The following is a 26678-nucleotide window of genomic DNA, read 5'->3' as shown; positions in this document are numbered from 1 at the left end:
GGGGGGGTGGGGGGGGGGGGGGGTGGGGGGGGGGGGGGGTGGGGGGGGGGGGGGGTGGGGGGGGGGGGGGGTGGGGGGGGGGGGGGGTGGGGGGGGGGGGGGGTGGGGGGGGGGGGGGGTGGGGGGGGGGGGGGGTGGGGGGGGGGGGGGGTGGGGGGGGGGGGGGGTGGGGGGGGGGGGGGGTGGGGGGGGGGGGGGGTGGGGGGGGGGGGGGGTGGGGGGGGGGGGGGGTGGGGGGGGGGGGGGGTGGGGGGGGGGGGGGGTGGGGGGGGGGGGGGGTGGGGGGGGGGGGGGGTGGGGGGGGGGGGGGGTGGGGGGGGGGGGGGGTGGGGGGGGGGGGGGGTGGGGGGGGGGGGGGGTGGGGGGGGGGGGGGGTGGGGGGGGGGGGGGGTGGGGGGGGGGGGGGGTGGGGGGGGGGGGGGGTGGGGGGGGGGGGGGGTGGGGGGGGGGGGGGGTGGGGGGGGGGGGAGTCAGCAATGGTAGTTGATGTATACTGTATTCTTTTAGCACTGGTACAGTGTCATTGCATAAGCACAATGCTTTGCTAAATAACAAAATAATTCACACTTCACCATTCAATGACATGTTCATGTAGGGGCAATTGTAGTCCTCTCAGCATCACCCTAACTATCTGACAGGGTGAGAGAAAATACCGTGCCTTGCAGAAATTTCGAGCTTGCATCATTTTGGCGATTGTGCTATGTAATGTAATGGTTCTTAATCGTAACCAAATCACTGATGTAAACTCATGATAAAGGAAACTAAGAAATCTGTTATATTCAAAACACTGTCATCAATGATGGCACTGCATGGTGATCAGTGTGCAACATACAAAAGCTAATTGGCATGGCTGCATCACATTAACAGTATTCTATGGATACCGAAATACCAAATCCATGATTCTGAATCCCCCCCCCCCCCAATCTATACATAATAATAGGATGCAGGTCTGGCCCAAAGATCATAGTTTGTCAACCCCTAATCTAGATTTCTAAGATACCTTGGTAACATGCCTTTCTATTGGTAACTCCTCCTTAAAATATACAGGAAACCCACTCACACAGGAAGATACATTCACAACCACCCCCCCATTATTATTATTTATATGGGCACTCCACAGAGTCAAAAGACTCATCATAGGAGACTCACACTATCCATTAACACAACAGCTATTATACATCTCCTTAAACGTATTTATAGTTGGCACTCACAAACACCTCTGGCAATTCTTTCAACTTATTGATTACTTTCCAAGTAAATAACCTACTCCGCACACCCTTACTAACCACACTCAGACAATTTCCAAGTATGACTTTTCTTCCTACTCCCCATGTATTGAAACATTTCTTCTGTGTCAATCTTATAGAATCCCTGTGTATAAGTTTCTATCATATCACCTCTCCTTTGCCTGTCAGCTAAACTCTGTACCCCCCCCCCCCCAATCTATCCTCATAGGGAACGTTTCACATTCCTATTACCAGCTTGGTCACTCGTATCTGAATTCTCCTCACCACCTTTCCAATTCCCAAGACACACAGGTGACCAAATCTGTGCATAGTAGTCAACATATTGTCGAATCATAGCCTTACAAAAAGGGATAATAACCTCCCTATTGTCACGTGTCAATGTGTTCATCAGCATCCAAGTAATCCTCTGAGATATTTCACAACTTCTTGTAATATGTCCTCTGAATTTCAAATTTCTATCCATCATCAGCCCTAGATCCCTCAGCAGTTTCCTGTAAACTTATAAGAGATTCCTAAGAAAAATATTCCTAGGAAAAATCCCTAGTACCATCAATATGACTGAAGTTTGTAATCTTTTCATCTTGAAGCGCATTACCTTGCATTTTACAACACTGAAGTGACAAGCACTATCCTTTGCCCACACTGCTAATTTACTTAAATCGTCTTGTAAGATATCTACATCACCTTTATCAACTATTGCCCGCTCTAATTTTGCATCATCAGCAAACAACTGAATATTCCTCTTCAAATCTTCAGGTATATCAAAATTAAATAGTGGTCCTAAAACAGAGCCCTGGGGTACTACAATAATCACCCTCATTTGCCTTGATTCCACTCCACCATACACTACCCTCTGATGCCTGTCTATCAACCACCCCCTATCAATGCCACCAGCCTCCTATCCATTCCCAATTGCTCTAACTTACATCATAGTTTTCCATGTGGTATACCAATTTTTTGCTGCTCTTGCTTTATACTGCTAGTCATCCACTTAATCCCTACTTGGTTTATCCTCCTGGGTATGTACTCTGATACTGCCTCACTCAAACAATCTTTGACAGCTTCCCATGCACTAATGACATTCATTCCATGTAGTTTCTTATGTCATGCCACTGCTCCAAGTTGCATCATAAGTTTGTCATAATCGCCAGTTTGTAGCTACATATAAACCTTTTCCTGACTGAAATTTCTGCATATTGAGCCACCTTCCAGTACAAGAATGAATGTCACTTTCCCTGATTGGAGGTAGAGTTGCTACTGCAGTTATAGATAGATTTACCAAACCCAACACTCTCAAACCCCTGGCCCCCTTCTATCATGTGTGTTTCAGGTAATTATCCTTTAGTAACTGTATAAATTCCATTTCCATTTTGTCATGTCCCCCTTTCTGCTTCCAATCTATATTTCCATGGTTGAAGTCTCCCATGATAATTCCTTGGTCCGGACTCATTGTGCTAATCTGTTGATGCATGTCGTTCACATCTTCTTCTGGACTCCCAGGTCTATAGCAGCAACCAACAATATATTTTGTCCTACTGCCCTCTATCTCACACCAGACAGCCTCAAATGAACCATTTCCATCAGATCTATGATCTTCCTTAACTTCTATTTTTGTTGGTTGAAGTTCTTCAACCATCACTAATATCCCTCCTCTGCCCTAAACATACAAGATCTATTACATTCTATCCCTGTATCTACATTATTCTGTGACAACCAGGTCTCACTGATATGCCAAAAACTTCACTCCTTTAGTTCCGATTCTTCAGGCATTCTGATTTGCATACATGCATTTCAACATCCCCTTGGACCCAGAGTTACCCTTACATAATGTCATTATCTGCTCATTCAGATTCAAAACCTGGGGAACTGCACCCAACTCTTCACAATCATTCCTGCACCAATCCTTATCTATCCTAGGGGTGGCTATTTCCATGCAGTCATTCCTGCACACAAATTCATTTGTCGCAGGATGGCTAAACACATGCTTGGTTGATTCCTCCTTAATATGAGAATGTGCTAAAAAGTTGTGATAATCGTCATGAAGGAAGTGAGGTAGAACTACGAAACTTACATGTTATTCTACATATTCCCATGAAGTGTTATACACATGTTACAATGCTGCTGCATCATTTGCAATCCTCTGAGAAAAAAAGTCTTTCCCTTGTTGCATAAACCAGTCCTCAGCTGCAGATATGACTTCATCATTTGCAGTAAAATTTGTTCCTTTCAAGTGTTTCTTTAAATTTGGGAAAAGGAAATAGTCAGATGGGGCCATGTCTGGCGAATAGAGTGGGTGAGGCACACATTGAAAGCCTAAGTTGTATATTGTCTGTTGGGTTTCATGAGCGGTGAGAGCAAGTGAGTTGTCCTGCAAAAGCAGTATGCCTTTGCTCAGTTTCCTGGGGCATTTTTCATTCAGTAATTCCTTAAGAACTATTGAATAAACTACTGCTGCTGTAACAGTTTCACTTTTCTTGAGGTACTTGGTAAGGATTACACCATCCATATTGCAAAAGACAATGGTAAGAACCTTCTCTGCTGACTTTTGTGCTTGGAATTTCTTTGGCCGTGGTGAATCTTTGTGTCTCCACTCCATTGACTGTTGTTTGGTTTCTAGTCATGTGACTGTTGATGAAGCCATGTTTCATCAACAGTAACAATATGAGTCAAAATATTTGCACCTGATTTCTCAAAATGGCCCAAAATCCCTTAAGATGACAGCATACATTCTCTCTTTTGGTAGGGATTTCAAACATTTGGGGACACACTTTGCTGAGAGCTTCTGCATGTCCAGATGTTGACAGATAATGATCCCAACTCATTCCCTGGATATCCTCAGTCTTTGCAGTGTTTTTGGCTGGTATTCATCTATCATCAAGGATCACAGCATGCACTGCATTGATGTTTTCAGCTGTGATCACTGTGGAAGGTCTTCCTGACTTCAGGGCATCTGTTGTCTCAGGATGCCCAGTTTTAAACTTGGCCACTCATCTGGCAACAGTTGGATATACTGGGACACAGTTCCCAAGTCACACACAAAGTTTGGTGAATCTCAGTTGCAGACTTTTCTTGCAGCACGATGACGGCTCACACCTGTGTCTTCAAATTTCTTCAAACCTCTCAACATGTCTTCTTACATATCACAAACGAAAAAGAACAAATTATTACAATTTGATGAAACATGGGAGGATGTTAAAGGGTTTTAAGATATGTTCTTTCTTGTGGTTATATCAGTTGCTTTAATATCATTTTTGTTCTAGGTGTTTATCAGAACTTTTCAGCTCCCCCTCATGTGTCATTTCCCTGGTTTTGCACTTCTAAGCTCTCACCAAACAACACTTTCTCCAAGCACCTTACTCCAAAACTATTTAAGTGTAGTCCATCAGGCATATAAAGGTCCTTACATCCATCAGATTCATTCCACACATCTATAAACTGCACACCATTCCTCCTGCACAATCTCATTGATTCTCATTGTCAATCATGGCCATTCTTCTCAATTCTGTCCTATCACACCAAGGCAGCAAACTCACAATCTTTACTTTCTTGCTCTTCATTTTTGCTTCTTCAAACAACTCTTTCATATCTTATCTCTTTGCATATTTTTCACCTTACAAATCATTTCTGCCTGCCAAAACAATTAACTCATTAACTTCTTTCTTCTGCATTAAAGTTTCACTAAGTTCCTTTATCTTTGCACAAAAAAAGTGACAAAAGCATGGAAAACATGCTTTTGTCATGTTCTCATTAAGTATACCTCTTATCGAATCCCCATACAATAATTTTCTCTTTTCTCCCAGTTTCTTGCACTTTTTCTTGCTTTCTCATTCACTTATTCGTTCATTCTCCATCTTTCTGTACTACATGCCAATTGTTTCTCCAGTTGCTAGAACTCACATTTTGTCCTGTGAAGGAGTTCCATGTAAACGTGCAATTTTTTCTGTGATGGCATCTCATCATCCACATTATTACTTTGGATCACTTCAAACTCTCATATGTATTTCATGCACTATTACGCACTATTTCCACTACATTCTCAACAACACTTCCACAATCCTACCTTATATCCATAATATCAGTCATTTCATTCTTTCTCTTCCCGACATGACCCATGAAACATTTCTGACAACTATTCTCTCCATTCTTGCTCTCATATCACACACCATTCACTCTTGGAAACGAATACATCAAACACATGCTACATCGCACTAAATCCTGAACATTTATATCAGTCAGCATCGATGTCTTCGTCGCCATTTTTCTTGTATGCATTTGTGCCATAAAAAATAACGTTTTTGAAAGAATATCATATAATAATAGTCATGAGTGAACAAAACAACACCACTTAACAACACAATCAAAAATAAACAAAATACCACAAATTACATTTAACAATATCATCAATATCTAAAAAATAACGACGTATCTGAGCAACACATGTACAACAGTTGCTACTAAGGACAATGCTAGTGCCCCCTCTCAAAATAAGGTATCATAAAAACTCTAACCAATAGAGCCTACAATCTTTGTTCTGGGCAGCAGAACTGAGCCATATACACCATGCCTACTATTTAACAATTACAATTCCTATGGAATCAAAAAAATAGTTGTTCTCCCTATCCATGACGACCTTCTCTTCACAATTATCTCAAAAATCCTATCGTCATCCCCAGTGTCCAAGACACATTGGAAAAAATAGAATTCTAAAAAATGCAACCTCTGCAGAGCTGTCAAGCCCTACTCAAAACTAGCTACTCTTATCCATCCCACTAAGGAACAACTCCCTCTTTTCAGTTCATAGTGAATACAGAGTTCTCTGGTCTGACAAGTTGGCTAACTATGAACAGACAGGAAGATCAACAGTTTTTCACATAGAAGAACATAAAAAATACATCTGCAATCATAATAATGGTGAATCGGGTGAATCTAGATAAAAGTTCTAGATCAGGAGCGGCAAATCCACTGCATGTATATATCCAAAGTGAAATGCATACAAATTTTTTGAGCATGTGGAATTCAGAGTATCCCCAAAAAATTTCAAGCTTCATAACAACATTACTTCATGAATCTACCAAGAGCTGTGATCTGCACATACCCATTTTCTCTGTCAGGCATGTAGTTACATCAGACACCATTCAGTGCACAGCTGTACTCATGCAGTAATTTGTAAGTCAGAATGGTGAGATGTACTGAAAAAATTGTGACAATATCATGTGATTAAACGTGTGATTACATTTTTTATGAAGGATTTTATTTTTATACCCATATTAACATCTTTAAAATAATATCTTTTATTTCATAGTTTTTTTTTTTAACTTTTGTCAAATAAAACATGTATGAGAAAAATAATGATATACTGTGCAAAATTCCAAACAAGAATAATTTAAAAGTTTTAGCTGATTTACAGTAAGCCCTTTCAGTAAGTACAAGTTTCATATTGTACTTACTAAAAGGGCTTATAACACTGAAAATGTCTCATTGAGACATTTTCAGTGTTATAAGCTCGAGTTTGGTTTGGTTTAGTGATGGAAAGACAGCTAAGTTCATACTATACCAATGCATGTCACAACAGTACACATTTAACAAGTGTAATAAATATGCAGTATTTATTACACTTGTTAAATAATTTTTTAAAAAAAGGTATAAAAACAAGTGAATAAAAATCAAATTTAAAAGGGTGTATTTTTTACTCTTGTTGTTATACAACTTTTTATAAAATAAATTGTAAAGAAATTTATAAAAACATGCATAACAAAAACTAGGTGCAAACAACTTATATACACTAAGTTTGATAAGGTAATAAATATTAATGCTCTGCAATTTAAAAACAAAAATTATACTTGATGAATTTGATAAAACATGCCCGAGAGTATAGGGCTTATACAAATTATGAACATGACTAACCATCCCTCAATAGGATTTTTTTGTTTGTTTTGGGTTCATTGAGACAAGGACAACTATAGTCATGCTATGTTAATACACAATATCATAAATAAGTAGCATGCATAAGCCTAAAAATAAGCATATAAAAGCAAATAAAACATTTCTTATCATTACACAAGATAATAAATAAATAAAAGAGCATAAAGAGACAATAAACAGTGTAGAAACACAAATGTAAAACCTGTGTAAAAAACAGATATAAAAAGGAGTATTAAAACATTCATAAAAAAAAAAAAAGGTTTTAAAAACAAATATACAATAAATGAAAATGATAAAACTAATATGTAAATAATTTATGGTAAAGGCTGATGACAGATGGTAACCCTTGATGTTCTAAGTTGCTTAATAAGTTATTTATCTCACAAATGATGTATGTGAGGGATGAAATTGAGTTTCTTGTCACCATCCCTAAACACCAGGGTAACAACTGATGAATCCGTTAAAATCTGCTGAATGTATAGGACCTAAGCAGATTATGAAATTGACTAAAATAATGACTGCACTTGTTGGCAAAATGAAGGCAGTCAATTCAGTGCTGGTTAGTCTGGCATGCCGTCACCACTTAATAGGAAGGAGAGGTGTGAGATGACTATGACCTATGCTAAGATGAGCAAGAGCAATTTTCTCTTTATGAACCTTGAGCAGACTAGACTGCCATAATTTAATTTCAAGCTATTGGTCTTTCTATTCCATGATGACTGCCACCACTGGGATAAAAGTTTGTGTCTGATAATTGTGTGGTAGTCATATAAAGAATTTAAAAAAAAGCTGACCTAGCTGCAGTATCTACAGCCTTGTTTCACCTGATCCCAACATGGCTTGGAATCCAACAGTAGTGCACATCAAAGTTAGCCTCCTTAATTAAGAGAAATGCTGGATTTGGGAGAGCTCTGCATGTTTCTGTAGCTCTAGATATCTTGTCTGTAGAGAACTTCATGAATCTGAGTATACTATACACCTTTGGTAGCTATACGATTTTAGGTATTTTAATGCAAGTTCTATAGCATACAGTTTAGCAACATAGTTTCTAATTCTAGTGGGAGCTGAGAAGATATTATACTATCTGGGAAGACAGTATAAGATCCGACTAGTGCCTCCGACTTAGAATCATCTGTGTAGATAGGTACAAAATATCAGAGTATTCAATTCTATGAGATTGAAAGAGCTCTAGTAGACAACAGGAAAGGCGGAAAATTTGGATAGCATGAAAAGAACTACATGGTATGTGCATGCCATGGTAGAAGTGAATTTAGTGCCATCTCAGCTGTGCTCTACCCCACTATCTAAAGCTTTCACAAGAGCTTTTATTCACAAATCAAAGAGTTGTATGGCAGTCTGATGGGAGTTGTAAAGTTTCTCCCACTGTGGGCAAAAATAATTGGCTATGTGGGATGGTCAGGAAGGGATTTTATTTTTGTAGTGTATAACAGAGACAGCTATCAACATTGAAGCAACAAAGGTGGTCCATTTACCTCGATGTGCAGACTAGGGACTGGTGAAGCTCAAAATGCTCCAGTTGCAATTCTTATAGGTTGATGGTGAACAGGATCTAGTACAGTACTCTCAGGCACAAGCATAAACTTTGGATCCACAAAGAAGATTTGATCTTAGTGCATGATACAAACAGAGGAAAAAACATGATAGTACCCTAAGAGGTGGAAGGTATTTATCTCACAAATGATGTTATGTGAGGAAGGAAATTGAGTTACTTGTCACCCCTAAAACTTGGTATCTGGAGAAACTGAGATTAAAGATTTTGCCTAGTATGACTTCAGGGTAAGGATGAAATACACTTCTGCTGTGACAATCTGGCAAGTGCCTATTTTGAAATATGGTCAATGGATTGTTGCAGCTGTCTTTCTATGACCTTCATATTGCATGCATGACAGAAGATGATAAAGTGATTGACACAGAGAGCATTACTTACAACTGGAGGAAGTTGTTCAGTTATCCAATTAACCTTGATTGCAAAAAGTGTGACACTTAAACCTGAACCATGTGGGACTCCCCCCTCTTGGGTATATAGTCAGGAGACTGGTTTCCACATGGACTTGGAAGATGCAGTTGGATAAAAAGTTCTTGATAAAAACAGGGAGATTCCCAGTGAGACCAAAAGTGTACAGGTTTTTCAATATTCCAAATCTCCCAGCTATTTGCAAATCAAAGAAAACTGATAGTTAAGTGCTCACATGTTAGGATGGCATCTGTAACAGATGCTTCCATAGATAATCAGTTTTGGAATGATATTTGCAGAAGGCAGATTGTGTTCTGGAAAAAAGGTTGTTACTCTTCAGAAATCCTAAAAGAAAAGAGTTAACCATTTCTTAGATAATCATGTACAAGCAGCTGGTCTGAGTAACTGGATGATAGTTTATTAGGGATTTTGGATCCTTTACTGGCTTAGGAAAGCAACAATTACCTTTTGTCAGGTATATAGCAAAGAAAACAGAATATGTTGTTATTCTCCTTGGGGCAGGGGATGATGAAGATACTGCTGATGCTCTAGCAAAAATCTTCTTGAGAATGTCAGCAACATTGTCAGCCTGGTCGAGTGGTTAGTGTATTGCTTTCCAACCAAGGTTGTGGGTTTCAATCCTGAGTGGGCAGGAATGTTTGTGACCATCTATAGGTGAGAGATGAAGAGATGAACTTTATAACCTGCAATTTATTAGAGGTCTGAAGTGGCTTGAAAAAGTTCCATGCATAGTTTCTAGAGTAGGGTTTCCAGACTATTTAAAAAATTAAAAAAAAAATGTTAATTTGGAAAATGTGTATTGCTCAGGCTCAAGGATGTTTGAAATAAATAAGATTTGCTGTTGTGGGGTATGTGCAGAATATACTCCATGCTTTTTTCTGAGCTTCCATGGCTGCTGTGCAATCATAATTCCAACACAGTTCCGAGAAACATGGAAATCATCTAGATGCAGTTGTGACAGTCTGTCGTGTCAAAAATCACTGACAGTAGATGGACAAGTCAGCTTGCTCAATTTTTCATCATGATATCCATGATGTAGTACATAGTTGCCCATGTAAAAGATCAATATCACGGGGAAATGGTCAATGATGATGAATAAGAGTAAAAAAATAAAATAAATAAAAATAGTAAAATATGCAAGTATTTGGCTGTTTATAAGCAAATATAAAATAAATCAATAAAAAACAGTTATCCTAATACAATTCCTTAATGCTTGTGAATAGGTATCATAACACTCTTACTTACGGATGAGAAATTGACATTCTCATCCAAATCCTTATTTGTAAAACTTTGCTCTATCTATTCTGTCCTCCACACCATTTCTAAAACAGAACTAATATTTAGATACTTTATCAAAATGATTAAAGCCTATTACATCTATTTAAAAATTCTGAATAGTGTCATAATTACCACTAACAAAAATTTTGCCCACATCACTTTCTCTCAGTCTCACTCACTCACACACACAAATTTGTAAATCCCCCTGCCCAACTGTCCATCTACCAATATAAATATGACATCTTGTAAATCCAGTAATGTGAGAAGTCAGTATGAATCATAAGAGCATTTTGTCATCTGGATATTGGGCCACAGTTTCAAACTGTGAGTTGGTAGACATTAAATTCAGTTTAGGGGTAGTGACCAACATTTTTTTAAAAAAATGAATTATAAGAGAAAACATCCACGTGCTATTTTACAGATTTCATACATTTAACAGATTCATGTTGGTCTGTGTCACATTTTGTGTTTCCCTTCAAGAAGGAACTCTCTCTTGATGGTATATTATTTCTTCCATTTTAAGCAGTTCAATTTTACAAAGTTTTAAATATATGTGGCATGCTAATTTGATCGTTTCTGATTAAATTTTAATTATAAAATTTAGTATTGCTTTAATCATAATGTCTGTGGGAGGGGAGTTCTATCATCATGTAGAGCACTGCTTTCCAATTTACACTAATTATTGCTCTGTTGGGGATGCGATATTTATCACAATATAGGGACATTTTGATTTGTCCTCCAAAATATCAGGCATAGTGCACAAAACTTTATTCAAATGAATAAAAATTAATCCTTCTATGTTTCATAGCATAGAAGCACACTCATGGCGTTAAATAAAAATTTCATAATTTCTGTTTTTATTAATTATATATGTAGTTTAATCCTTTATCCAAGCATAAACAAACAAAGTTTGTGCCTGAAGTATTTTCAGGACTGGGGCAACTCGAGGCAAAGGTGGTATAAGTTCTCATCACTTGCCTTAGTATCCCATAATGCAAAGCACATCTCCTTGCAGACATGTATAATGCTATGCATTAAGGTAGTGGTTCTTAACCTGGGGTGTGTGCACCCCTGGGGGTGCGAAAGAAGTTTCTAAATTTTCGATGGAAACTACCGCCTGTCCACCTGTGAGAAACTAGCGAACGCTACGTTGACTTTTGGGACCCCCACTCCTACCCTCTCTACCTTTGCCTCAGCGAATCGCACTTACCAGCACATGCAGTACAATAAGAAACTGGTTGATGCATGCATGTGTTTGCATACTCTGAGTACGAACATTAAAGAGGTGGTTTGACACAGAAACGAATACTAATTTTCTTTAATTTATCAACATTAATCAGTGACTAAAGCCCATGCCAGATACGATCAATTGATTACATAAAGGTTTTCTGGAAATTTTGAAAAATTATAATTATTATTTTATTGATTGTAGTAACCCTCGTTATGTCGAAAAAACGGCATTAGAATTGCTTATGGATTCACTTGTACAACAGAAAAAGATGGTATGCAACAACTACAATGCATTTTATGTTGCAAAATATTTTCAAACTCCAATCTTAAACCGTCAAAGTTGTTAGAGCATTTCAACAATCAGCATAGTGGTGAATCTGCAGGACATACTCTTAACATCTTGAAGTATAAAAAGGCACGATTTGATACCAGCTGTACTATCACAAAATTTGACATTGTGGCAGCTCAAAAGCTCTTGTTAGAAGCTTCTTATCAAGTGGCATATCTGTGTGCTAAGAAAAGAAAAGGTCATATAATAGATGAGGAATTGGTAAAACCATGTGCACTTGAAATTGCAAAAATTGTATTGGGTTCTGAAGCACAAAAGAAAATTCAGGATTCCGTTATCGAACGATGCGATTCGATTGTGCATTCAAGATCTCGGTGTTGATATTTTACAGCAAGTAATAGAAGATATCAAAGCCAGTCCTCTAAAAGTGAGTATTCAACTGGACGAATCAACTGATGTTGATAATTGCAGTCAGTTGTTGGTATTTGTGCGATACATTAAGGAAAAAAAAATTTTGGAAGAATTTTTATTTTGTGAGCCACTGGAATTGAATTTTCAATCATATTAAAAACTTTTTTTTTGAAACATCAAATATCCATGAATGTGATAGGCTCAATTTGCACTGATGATGCCCCTGCAATGTTGGGCAAAATTCTGGATTTTTTTCATACATCAAGACAGAAATACCCCAAGTCACAATAATGCATTGCATGTTGCACCATCATGCACTTGCATCGAAAGCTTTGCCAGAGAATTTAAAACAACACTTAACTACTGCAGTAAATGTAGTAAAGTATATCCAAGGATGAGTGCTTAATCATTGTATCTTTCATGCTTTGTGCGAAGAAATCGGTGCTGTTCATACTGTGCTTCTTTATCACAATGAAATACGGTGGCTCTCCAAGGGCCACATGCTAAGCAGAGGTTTTGAATTGCGCGAGGAAATTATACAGTTTCTTACTAACCAAAATTGTGATTTAGTTAAAGCTTTTGAAAAAAGAGAAGTAATACTTCGAACTAGCCTACTTAGCAGATTTATTTAGCCACCTGAATGAATTAAACACATCAATGCAAGGATTTGGTAAGAACATAATAACAGCTAGTGAAAATTTATCTTCATTTATTGAAAAACTAAAAATTTGGAAACATCTAGTTGAAAATGGGAATTTTGCAAACTTTCCTTTGCTTGATTCAATCATTCTGGAAAATGAGAAAATAATAATTATACCTGAAATTGCAATACACCTCCAACAATTGAATCATTTCATGGATACTTTACCACAGGAAATATTAGCAAAGTTCAAAGATGGATACTGGATCCATTTCTGTTTGACCCAGATTCGATGGACGACAGCTGTTTAATAAAAGACGATCTTATTGAAATATGAGCCAATGCACATATTCAAATGGAATTTGAAAAACTGGACTTAGAACAATTCTGGTGTACACAGTAAGAACCTTATCCACAGCTGGCAAAAGCAGCATTGCAGATACTTTTACCATTTGCCACCACCTACCTGTGTGAAATGGGATTTTCATCACTTTTGCACATAAAAACAAGCCAGAAATCGCTTAATGCAAGTGATGACTTATGCGTGGCTCATTCAAAAAGGGAGCCTTGCTTCAAAAGTATTATTATGAATAAACAACAACAACAACATAGCCATTAAAAATTGAGATATTGTTTTGTATGTATATGTAAATGTATGCATTTATTTTTCAATAAATAAATTATCTTGCAATAGATGTAATTTCCTAAATAAAGAAATAGAAACAAATTTTTATAAGATATTTTGCTAAGATAAGAATGTAGTATCTGATAGAATGTGCTGATCGAGGCCATCACATATCAAACTGATAAGAACAGATACTACACTTTTGTTTCTCAGGCTTTTTTGCTAAGATAAGAATGTAGTATCTGTTCTTATAGTCTTAATATTTGATACAGGCAATAAGATATTAAACTGATTTTAGAAGACTTCTAGTAAGGTATTAGATAATTCTTGTGGAAAGGCTTAGACGTTGGTTATGCATTTTCACTATATTATTTAAGGAAATTACAACGTACTAGGATATACATTAAAATAAATTTTAATATATTTCTATATTTCAGCAACGTCATGTTGCCATTTTCAAGAACTTAAGTACAAGACACGTACACGTAGGCACAGCACAACAATAAGTGAGGAAGAAGTATGAAGTTTTTATTTCTCCTAAAGTCCTGATGGTGCCCTCTAGCGGGAATGTTGGTATTCTTGGGCGATTGGGCTGGAGGTCTTCTGATGTAGGTTTCCCAAATTTGAGGAAGTCTCATGCAGCCAAATTTGTTGAGATTTGGATCGTTTCTTAGGGCTGAAGCTGATTCTAGGAAAAGTCTACATTCCAAATACTCCAAGTACGATCCAAACCTCAACAAATTTGGCTGCATGAGACTTCCTCAAATTTGGGAAACCTACATCAGAAGACCTCCAGCCCAATCGCCCAAGAATACCAACATTGCCCGTTAGAGGGCACCATCAGGACTTTAGGAGAAATAACAGCTTCATACTTCTTCCTCACTTATTGTTGTGCTGTGCCTACGTGCACGTGTCTTTCTTGAAAATGGCAACGTGACATTGCTGAAATATAGAAATATATTAAAATTTATTTTAATGTATATCCTAGTACGTTGTAATTTCCTTAAATAATATAGTGAAGAAAAAAAAAAAAGGTATTAGATAGACTTCTATATTAGTAATTAGTCAGGTCATGTGAGCATATTTAAATATTTATTAATCCTGAAAACTGTCATATTTATCACTGACAACAAGCTGTTAAATAATGTGATAAAAATTTCATCTCTCCCACATATACACAATTTTCAAATCTGTCAGTACTACTTGGTCATATACATATCCATCTACTAACAAAACTGTGATGCCATGTACACGGAGTCGTGCAATGTGAGTATGTGCCATGATAAGTTCATTTTATTGTCTGGACATGGCAGCATGGTTTAAAGTTAAAGGAGACTCCTAATGAGATATCATATAGGTAACTAAATTAGTAATTGGTCAGGTTCATCATGTGAGCATGACATATATCTGAGGTATATATTGGCTGACCTCATTGAAAGAAGGATATATGATGGTGAAAAGAAAAAAACAGTCACACAAACTGACAATGGGAAAAAAAAATACTGAAAAAGTGAAAAGGAGAATGCAACTGTGATCATTCTAAAGTGTGTTAGTGACTGCTCACAAAAATGAAGTTACAGAACAAAACTCTATAGCGTTTGTTTCCATGGAAAGGATATTATACAGGACAAGCAATGCTTGGATTCAACTTTACATGGTGCAGACACCCCACAGTTGGAAGAGATCAATGGAAACCAACAATATCAAATGAGAATACATACAATCACCATGCGCATTCTTCAAACCAGATGGACATGTTTCCGTATACGATGGATGCAGGAAAAGAAAATATTATTTATTAGACAGTATTATCACATCTGTCCTGCATGGACATGTACCATTCTGGTTCTTCTCTTGAATTGAACTAGGACTAAGAGAGTCCTGATGTATTGAGATTTTTGTAAAAAAAAAAAAAAAAGTGTTTCAGAAGTTTATAAAACACTCAGGTGTCCATATATTTTTGTTCATATAGCCAGCAGCGCATAATGTGTAATCTTTTAAGAATTCTCAATGATTAAATAGATTGGATTAGGTAGGAGAATAAAATATCTACTCTTTTTATGATGGGAAATATCACTCATGTAATAATACACACATACTCACACACAAAAGATTGCTATATTCACAATTCTGAAAAAGCATTTTTCTTTCTTAAAGAGAAAAGTTCCAATTTAAACACTTTAAAAAAAAAACAACATTAAATTTATAAAATACTCAATTATGAGCATAAACTGAAACTAACCAAGAAATAATGAAACTTACTAAGTCATTTTCTTTGACAGGAGGATGAAACATGAAATTGTATTTTACACAATTTTCAGCTCCTGGAAGTTGTTCCAATAGATAAGTCATTGCACTATTAGTAAGACCTAACATCTGAAGGCCATTTACATCTATAATAGATAGATTATTTAAATATTTTCATTCCAGTACAACAGTTAAAATCATTATCTCTATTTTTCTGAGCATACAAAATGACACTTTTTTTTTCTTAGCTTTGATTTATACTTCTTTATAATGGCTATATATAAATTAGTCTATGAGACTTTTCACGCAAGAATGCGCGTGCATACACAGAGTATATGGCTGTACATAAAAATTAGGCATGAGTGTTTGTATGTAACTATAAATCAAAATCCCTCTTGGAAAATCTGCTCTGGATCTGTTTGTTTTAGCATAAAATAAGTCAATGTGTTCTTGTTCCTACTCATCAGTCCAATTTCAAAATATCTTTTATCAAACTGAATACATCGTAAATCATTACAGTGAACTGTGCAAACATAAATTAGAGGCCAATCAATGGAAGTAGAATGGCTGCAAAAAATACAACATGGAAAACTTAATAACTTCATGTTATCTGATTTAGCCTTGTTTTATTCTGAGGCTAGACAACATTATGAAAGTAAGAAATATGAGAAATTAGCACATTCATTTTAAGCAAAGGCTTCAATTTTGCTATAACACGAAACAAACAAATAAAAAACAATCCTGTGCACATTGATCATGGCAAACAGAATTTGCTATCAAAAGAATACCCCAGACAAAGCTGGTGTTATTAAGCTAGAAGCCTCAACCTTGCTACTGAAAAATGCACACCTCCAAAATACAACATATCCAAAGGGGAAAAAAACAACCCTGAGAAATTTAAAGCTGAACAATAACAGAGTTATAGTCAAAGCAATGATCCTTAATACAGATAAAAACAAAACAAATACTATTGAATACATCAACATATATTCTAAAAGGATTCCATAACCCATAACATCAGTAAGTCTTTTAGACAATATTACAAGCAGGCCAAGGGAAACTTTGTCTGAATTAAAAATCTTTTACCCACCCACCCACCCACCCACACACACACTAAGATTATCAGTATAAGGGCCACCTAAGGTCCACAAACCTGAACCATTTAGGGTCCCATGGTTGATGCCAGAAATTGCCCTATGGATAAACTTGTTAAACATTTGGTATCTGAACTCAATAAGCATACTGGCAAGACATCATCTTACATTAAAAATTCCACACACATTTCAAAAATTTCAATTAGAGGAAAACGATTGCTTAGTAAACTTTGATGTGTCATCTCTTTTCACTAATATTTCAGTAGATGATACACTACTGAAAGCTGAGAAAAATGAATGCTTCTAAGAAGGGGGTGAGGGCTAGATTTTTTATCTCATAGGGTGGTGCGTGATTGGAATGGATTGCCATTGGATGTTGTGAGTGAAAGCTATGTGAATGAATTCAAAAATAAGTATGAAGTAAGTGCAGTATGTAGCCTCCTTCGATGAGTCCCTAACTCCCTGGAGGTCTCTCTAAATAATAATAAAAAGGCAGTATACAGGAATGTACAAATTATAGACAAATAACCTTATTGAGTCATGTATATAAATTATTTATTAGAATTGACATAACTTATGGGCAACATTTAGGAGAAGAGCAAATGGAATTTAGGAGAGGGAATACATGACTGCTGCGATTTATACTTTTACAATTAGCTGAATTAACGTGTGGCCAAAAACAAATCTTTACTGTTTTATAGACTTTAAGGACTCATTTGACTCAATAAGCAGAAATAAATTGCTTGACATTTTAAAAAATAAAAAAGGAGAAAATACTCAATTTCATCTTCCAGTACTATAAAAATACTATGGCAATGATAAAATTTGGTGCAGTTGAAAGGTTTGAAATACCGGGGGGGGAGAGGTGTCATGCAGGGATGTCCACTTTCACCATATTTGTTTAACCTGTGCCTGGAAGAACTAGTAAGCATCTATTCCAGAAAACATGGCAATAACTGTGAATGGATAAAATTTACACCAGATGCAATGTAGATAAATTTTAGTAAAATCAAAACAATGGAAATAGGCAGAAATGATGAAGATATTACTTCTCCAATTCTGTATGGAACAAGTTAAAAAATTCAATCAGTCAGGCACACTGATCACAAACAAGCTAAATATGAAGAAAGTATTAAACACAGAAGAAGTCTAGGGTGGTATACTATGACTAAACTTACAAATATATGGAAAAATACACATCTCTTCGAAGTACATAGTTCAATGGTGTTCCCCTCAGTTCTTTATAGTGTAGAGACTAGGGTTATCAAACAGAAGGAAGAACAAAGATTGACAAGCTTTCAAAACAAGCGTTTGAGAAAAATAAATAAAACATCATTGACTTAAATGAAAACTGATCAAGAGATCAGAGGAGAATTATACTACAATATTTCAATAATAACAAGACTTGCAGAAAAAGAGTTACAGTTGTTTGGACATGTGTACACATACAGCATGTCCATACCTACCAGGATATCCAGTGTTCCTTATTTCTTCTTCATCAGGAAAATCTCCAAGAAATTTCTGATATTACATCTGTCACAGAGACACCTTGAGGAATATCATATTAAAACTGTAATAACACACAATAATCAGTGTAAAAAAATAGACTATTTTAAGCCTGAAGTACTATGAGGGGCATCCTCTATGGCAGTGGTTCTTAACCGGTGTTCCGTGAACTGGTTTCAAATGCTCCGCTGGTGAAAGATGTCACATGACTACGAAGCACGCCAATCTTGTTTCAAAAACTAAAGATTACTTCAAGAGATTGTTGGAAATGCAAGTTAAACAAGTAAAATATTTTGAAACGACTTAAAATTTCCAATAAGGCACAACTTGCATCATATAAGGCAGCTGAATTCATTGCTGTAAAATTAAAACCACATACTATAGCAGAGTCTCTTATTTTACCAGCATGTTGGGAAATAGTAAACATTATGTTTGGTGACGAAGCAAAAAAGGAAATTACGAAAATTCCTCATTTGGACGATACAATAAAAAATAAAATCAAAGATATATCATCTGACATATCAATATAGAGAACAAAGTTACCAATAAACTTTCCAAACAACATTTTGCTTTACAAATTGATGAGTCAACTGATATTAGTGGCTAAGCTCGTATACCAGGATTCGTTTGTTTCATTAATGAAAATGAAATGTGAATCGATTTCTATGCTGTAGAGAACTTACCGAACATGCAACAGGACAAGATATTTTGACTCTATTACGTCATATTTAGAAAATTTAAAAATTTCATGGGAGTTGTGTGTAGGAATTTGTATGGACGGTGCTCCATCAATGGTGGCTCTATTAAAGGATTTGATAACCTTGCAAAGAAAATAAATCCAAATATTATATCTACACACTGTTTTTTGCACAGAGAATCCCTAGTTTCAAAAACATTTAAAAAAAATAACGGCAATATTAAAATCAGTACTAGACCAAGTTGTAAATATGGTAAATTACATCAAGTCAAGACCTTTAAAAGCATACCTTTTTAAAAAACTTTGCATATCTAGAAGCCAAGTATGAATCCTTGCTTTTGCACACTGAAATAAGATGGATATCCAGGGGTAAAGTGCAATTCCAAATTTAAGAACTTAAGAATGAATTATTGGCCTTTTTTCAAAATGAAGGTACAGATGCTTTTGTAAAATGTCTTCAAAATGATATTTGGACTGCTAAAATGGCATATTCAGTCGATACTTTTAATTACTTAAATATCGTTAATACAAGTATCCGAGAGAAAAATGAAAATATTTTGACATCCACTGACAAATTTTCAGTTTCTCAGAAAAAAAAGTATCTCTTTGGAAAAACCGCATATCAGAAAAAAATACAGTGGATATGTTTCCTTCGATCCTTAATAAAATGTCGTGGGAATTATTTCCATTATAACAGAACATTTAGAAACTGTGGAAAGAAAAAAAAAAAAAAAAAAAACCATGGAAGATATAGAAACTGTGGCCCTGAGGAAAAATAACATCAGCAGGATGGAAGTAGCAGAGATGAGAGTGCTTAGGCGGATGTGCAGTGTGACCAGAAAGGATCGTCTGAGAAATGACTATGTGAGGGGAACAGTGAAAGTTACGAACTTAGGAGCGAAGATACAGGAGGCAAGGTTGAGATGGTTTGGTCATGTGCTGAGGAGGCAGGACGAATAGGTGGGAAGAAGGGTCATGCAGATGGATGTGCAAGGAAGGAGGAAGCGTGGGCGGCTAAAGAAGAGATGGAGGGAGCTGGTAGAAGAGGACTTGAGGATGAAGAACTTGGATGTGGTGACAGCCCAAGACAAGAGGATGCAGAGGAGACTCATCATCAATAGTGACCCCACTTAAGTGGGAGAAGCTGCAGAAGAAGAAGAAGAAGATAACAGAACATTTAACAATATTGGAAGAAAAAATTTCAAGTTACTTTCCTTCCTTAAATACACACAATTATGACTGGATACGAAATCCATTTGACACAGTTAATACATCGAATTGGGAATTTTCATTACAAGAAGAACAATTAGTTACCTTGTCAACCGATTGTACTCTAAAAATGAAATTCCCTGAAATATCTCTTGAGGAATTTTTTGTCCAAGCCGAATACCCAGCTCTCTCCACAAGGGCAGTGAAAATTTTGTTCCAGTTTTCAACATCATATTTGTGTGAGCTCGGTTTCTCAATATTAACCAATATAAAAACTAAAAAGCATGGAAGACTTACTAATATAGACAAAGAGATGAGGGGTAGCTACATCACATACGAGCATTTGACCTGATATTGCTGAAATCTGCAAAAGCCGACAAGCTCAAGTATCGCAATAAAATAAGTTCCATTTTTATAAAAGGCAAGTCCATGCATATTTTTATTGTTAGCTTTATGACCCTAATGCTTTTGGTGTTCCTCAAAATTTTTTAATAATCAAAAGTGTTCCGTGTCTTCGAAAAGGTTAAGAACCACTGTTCTATGGGTACTGTTGGCTAACCTCAGCTGTTGAGTGGAAGGCCTAAGAATTCATTCAAATCTTGGGAACAATTAAATCCACTGTTTAATTATTTCTCTCTGCTGTATTTATTCCATTAAATTTACTTGAGTGTAAACCAGTGCCTAAGCCTAAATATGTGAGTCTGTCACACGATTCACTGTGCATGAGCAAGTACAAAGTTGTAGACGCAAAAAAAGTGAATATCATAGGGAAGCGATCACTCCTGAATGAGTTGTCATCCATTTCCCACTCAATGACTGGGAAGAAAGAGAGGGTGAGTAGAGTTAAGTCGATGTTAGTGATTTAGGTAGGCTACAACACAGGAAAGTGTTGCTTCCTGTGTTGAAGAGGGAGAGGTGATTGTTATCACACATATGCAAATCTTCCTCCTGATGTTAGTTCAGACACTACACCACAGAGTAGAGTGTCTGATTAATTCCCTATTAAAAGTAAAGGGGACGATGGTATGTGCAACATGACATCATCAAAATCAGCTGGAGAGATATCTCTAGCAGGAGGTAAGTAGATGCAGCATACTGTTATAAGAGATCCGAATGAGAGTTGAATGGCAACTGCCTCTATATTTGTATTAAGTGTTGGCTTATATTTCTTCCAGAGAGCCTGGATGTCATCGATGTTTTGATAGAATCCAAGAAATCCATTGCAGAAATGTTTTTATTATTTATTTTTGGTGGTATCGTCTAGCTTCCAAGACCTATTCTTATTAACCTTGGAATTTCTCTCTTTGGAGAAGAATTGTGGTTGGCTAGTGTCCATCATTTCTTTTTCTTCAAGAAAATATAACCAATCATCAAATTGGATTTCCTCTAGGCTATATACTATACTAGGTATATTAATTGTTTTATCTTCTTGCGGGGAATAACAGAGATAATCATCTTCTCTGTTATTGAAACTAGAGGAAAGTCCTTAATTCTCTGCAGCACACATTCCATTATTTTTTTACTAGTGGATTCTCATTTAGTGGAATGATTTTTGTTATTTCATTGGGAGTGAGCCAATATCAATTTTTGTTTTTCATATGCCATCTCAGCCTAACAGGGTTTACTGGTTGATGATGTTATTGCTACTTTTGTGGTATATAGCCTCTTAGCATTCTGATATGGGTATGCTATGCATAGTCTTAAGATTTTATATCTCCTTTTCATCCTTCCACCTTTAGCATGATTGGGAAAAGGCTGGTTCTCTAACATAATGATTAATAATTAACTCATAATTTAGTGACCCATAATGATTACTCGCTTAGTACTTATCAGGGGAAGGTAATTTGAAGCTGCATTTCATCATCCCCAGCAACAGAAACACTAGGTCTGCAGCAACACACCATAGATTTCATCCTCTTAGCCTCAAGTTCACATCAAATAGCCTCATACTTAGCACTACATTGTATGTTATTACTATAGGAGATAAATATCATGAAGGTGGCAAAATGTACTGGAGGCTGATGAAAAGTTTTGAAATTAGAGGAAAGAGTATAAAAGGAATCAAAGATGAGAAAGACAACAGGAAAACTGAAGATATGTTAGATGTTTCAAACAATTACTTTTAAATAAACAAGAAGTACCAGAATGGCGGCAGAAAATACTGAAGATGACCACAATCAGGAGCACATATCTGTACTTGAGGAAAAAAAAAAACTGAAATATGGCTGATTTTTGACCAGAAATAATCAAACATAGAATTACAGAAATTTACCAATGGCTACACTGCATAATTCATAAGACCCAGAGGATTGAATTCCACATGATTGGAGTAGAACTCTTACAATACCAGTCTACTTTATTGTATTTAGATAGTGATCTCTCTCTCTCACTGATGAAGAAAGTCTCCCCTAAACTAATAATAATAAAGTAATATGTACATAATTTATATAAGATGGTAAACATTGATACTTCATAAAAATTTACAAATGGGGATCATACCTGATGAATTCTGCTTGAGTGTATATGGCCCAGAAAGATTATGTGTGTGACTAAAAAAGTGACTGCACTCATCAAAGAAACAAGTCCATTAAAACATGAATGATAGTTAGTCCAATGTCACACAACTTACACATAGGTATGTCATCATCCCTTTATCAGAAGTGTGTAAAATAACTATGATCTATGTGAAGCCAAGGGAACAACCTTATGGTCTAGGTGTAGAGACTAAACTACCACAATTTGATTTCCAAAATGATTCGATGGAGTTTATTGTTAAGCTCTCTATTCCATGTAAAAACATGGAATAGAGAGCCTAACAGTACTTCCACCATCTTCCTTTATATGGAATGTAAAGGAAAATGGTGGAAGTATGAGAAAAGAGCTGTCCTAGATGCAGTATCTGCAGACTTGTTTTCCTTAATCCTTGTGACTTGGACTCCAACAGAAGCATACATCAAAGTGTAATTTACATAACTGATAGATGACATTTTAGACATTAGAGAGTCTCCAGATGTATTTGCAGCTCTAAACACCATACTTCCTGTCAAGAAACTCATGAATCTGAATATATTATTCACCTTTGGTAGTGATGCAATCTTATGTATCTTAATGCAAGCTCTACTGCATATAACTCAGCAGTAAACATTATATTCTAATGGGATCTAAGCAGATATGCTGTCTGGGAAGACAGCAGAAGATTCCCACCAGTGTGCCTCTGATTTTGAACCATCAGTGTGAACAAGCACACAATCAGAGTATTCAATTCAATGAACATGAAAGAGCTGCTGATCAGCAAAGAAGGTGAAAAATTTGTGTGACTTACAGAAAGTAAAAATGAATGGTGGTATATGTTATAAATGTCATGGCAATATTGCATTTAGTGGTGTCTGTGATATGTTGTGTACTCTGATATGTACAGTTTGTAAGAGAGCTTTTATTTGCAAATCAAACAGACATATGGAAGTCTGATGGGTGCGATAAAGATTCTCCCATTGTGGACAAAAAAAAAAAAAAAGAGTTGGTCACGTGAGGTAGTTTGGCAGGGATTTTATTTTTGTAGTGTATAACACAGACACCAGGGATAGTAACTTCAATATGACCTCATCAAAGTCATCCTGAGAGATATCTGAAGCAGTAGGTAAGTAGATGCAGCATACTGTTATTAGAGATTCAAATGGGAGTCAGATGGCAACTGTCTCTAGTGGGATTTGCTGGAAAGAGGTATGGTTGCCACCAAGGAATGCAATTCCTCTGTGAGAAGGTCTACCCCCCCCCCATCCATCCTGTCCTTATGAATGATGGCGACATTTTGTAATGCTGGATCATCTGAAGACAAAAGCAGATCAGTTTATACTTCTGCAGGAGAGCAATGATGTCACTGATATTCTGATGGAATCCACAATGATTCCATTATAGAAATTTTTTCATTATTTCTTTTCATCTGGCTTCGGTGCCATTTTTTTCTGAATCTTGTTTTGTGCAAACCCCCCCCCCCCCACCCCCAACCAATATAAATTTTGTTTAGCAATTGCTGTCTTTGATACATTTGCAAATGAACTCTGTGGTTAAAAGACTTCCTGATGACCATTACTGAATAATACGAATTCTATTTTAATTGAAATTTCACTGTTTAAAATGAGTCTATATTTTATATGTACATTTTAAATCTGAAGCACTTATCAGACACCATATTAGGAACTTACCTTCTTGAGATATATTAATCTGTTTCATATGAGCAGCTGCACGAGCATCCTGTAAGTGGCCATAAACAGTCTGCCATGCCTCTGAAGAAACAATGAGATGCATTTTTAGATGATACAATAATTTAATCACATTTAACATAAGCTTAATTCAAAATTAACCTATAAAATTTGATTTAAAAGTACATGAGTTAAAATTAAATTTATATTGACGTTATCACAATAATTAAACTGCAGTGATGTTAATATAATACTGCGCTGCACCATTATACGAGGGTGGTCTAAAAAGTTCTCGGCCTAACAATGAAAAAATGAATTTATAATTTCAAAATTATTTTTATTTTTCAACATAATCTCGCTTAAGACTAATACATTTATTCCAGTGCTGCTCCTGTGCAATTATCCCTTCATTGTAGTGGTTCTCAGTAAGATCTGCAAAATACCCCTCTACAGCTACAATCACCTCTTGATTCAAAGAAAAACGCTGAACAGCAAGGAAGAGTTTTAGTTTTGGGAAGAGATAGAAGTCAGAAGGAGCTAAATCTGGGGAATAGGGTGGATGTTCCAACAATTCATTGTGCAGATCCCTTAATTTTCCCATTACCAAAACATCTTTGTGGACAACTAACTTATGACAAATACTAACTTTTTAGAAGTTAGTATCTGTCATAAGCAAAAATTTTGCCACAATTTTTTGGCAAAAAAAATCTTGCCAATAGTGTTGTCATCTATGGTCGAGGCCGAGAACTTTTCAGACCATCCTCGTAATGACATTTGCAGTCCCTATAGTAAGGGACTACAAGACTACTTGACTGCATTTATGATAAACTGGTTGTTGGTTGGACTTTTAATTGCACATTAGAATTGAGCTATAATTTGTTGATATTAAACATTACATAATCCCAATATCATCGATATCATCTTTGTAACTCCTGTTTGCATTTTTTTTTTTTTTTTTTTTTTTTATGTTGAGCCCATACATGAGACGTTGGTTGATCAACCTATAGTACATTAGTAACTTATAAGGGTAGTGGGTTGGGAAAGCAGGAACTTGTTTACATTTGATTTCAAAGACTGTATATTGTATTTCTTGGGTAACACTGTTCCACAATACAGCAGTTGCAGAGATGAAGGAAGAGGTAAAGAAACTTGTTCTGTTTGTTTCAAGGTGAACTGTGAAGGGATGTTGAGCAACAGTGGCACATGTTCCAACATGCTCAGTACTATGTGGAGGAATCATTGATGCTATTTCAGATGAACATTTCCCATGGAATTATTTGTAGAATATACATATTGCGGAAACCAAATGTCTGTGCAAAATTGGGGGGAGTGAGTTGGTAAGAAATGTGTCTTATTAAGTCTAATTGCTCTCCTCTGTATTGAAATAAGCATTTTGAGGGAGTTTTAAGGGGGCTCAACCCCATATGTGAGAGCAGTATTCAATAGTTGGGCAGATTTGTGATTCCTATAAGGTTAACAACTGTTTAACGGTGAAGTAGTAACATCATGAGCGAAAGAGAAATCTTCGTTTTTTTGAAGCTGAGGAGATGCAATGGTTGCGATGTGTTTATGCCAGGAGAGGCTTGATGTCAGGATAATTCCAAGAGAAATCTCAAACTGCTTGTAAATTTGGGTATTGTCAAAAATAATACTGGAAAAAAACATTTCTTTTTTGGGTTTTATTAGCATTGAAATTGGTGAGGTTATCTGAACACAATGGGGTTCAGATAACCTCACCAATTTCAATGGAATGGAGGACGGCTTGAAGATCAGAACTGAGAGCAGTGGTGGTTGATGTTCTGTAGGTTGAAGTGAGTTATGTATAATAAGGTTTATCAAATGAAAGGGAGGAGTGAAATGTGCTGTCATCTGCAAAACTGTGAATTGGGTTGGAGGTCAACTGAAGTAGGTCATTGATATATAGTAGGAAGAGGGTTGGTGACAGGACAGAATCTTGTGGAACCCTGGCATTAGTTGAATGGTGAGAGGATAGGAACCATCCACCATCTCACACAGTGTGCATCCAGACAGAAAGCTGGCAATCCAACTACAGAAGTCCTGAGACACCAAATGATGGTAGTGTGCTTA

The 26678-nt window shown here is 36.6% G+C and overlaps 1 protein-coding gene and 1 pseudogene across 1 annotated transcript in view; one reads left to right on the top strand and one right to left on the bottom strand.

Moving 5' to 3' along the window:
- The window catches only part of LOC150093938 (histone-lysine N-methyltransferase 2A-like), a 294597-nt gene that overhangs the window by 99464 nt on the left and 168455 nt on the right, over positions 1–26678 (bottom strand). The window contains exons 12-13 of the mRNA XM_090412869.1: positions 24594–24674; positions 15901–16031 (exon numbers count right to left, since the gene is read on the bottom strand). Of these exons, the coding sequence (XP_090268995.1) occupies positions 15901–16031; positions 24594–24674 (212 nt within the window). The remainder of the gene's footprint in view (positions 1–15900; positions 16032–24593; positions 24675–26678) is intronic.
- LOC150093939 (U2 spliceosomal RNA) lies at positions 13840–13946 on the top strand (annotated as a pseudogene).

This window comes from Typopeltis vanoorti, chromosome 23 (genome assembly GCF_054136105.1).
Source record: "Typopeltis vanoorti isolate ZY-2024b chromosome 23, IOZ_Tvanoo_1.0, whole genome shotgun sequence".
NCBI classification, from domain to species: domain Eukaryota; kingdom Metazoa; phylum Arthropoda; class Arachnida; order Uropygi; family Thelyphonidae; genus Typopeltis; species Typopeltis vanoorti.
Note: the sequence above shows the minus strand (reverse complement) of the source record. Positions and strands in the feature narration are given on the sequence as shown.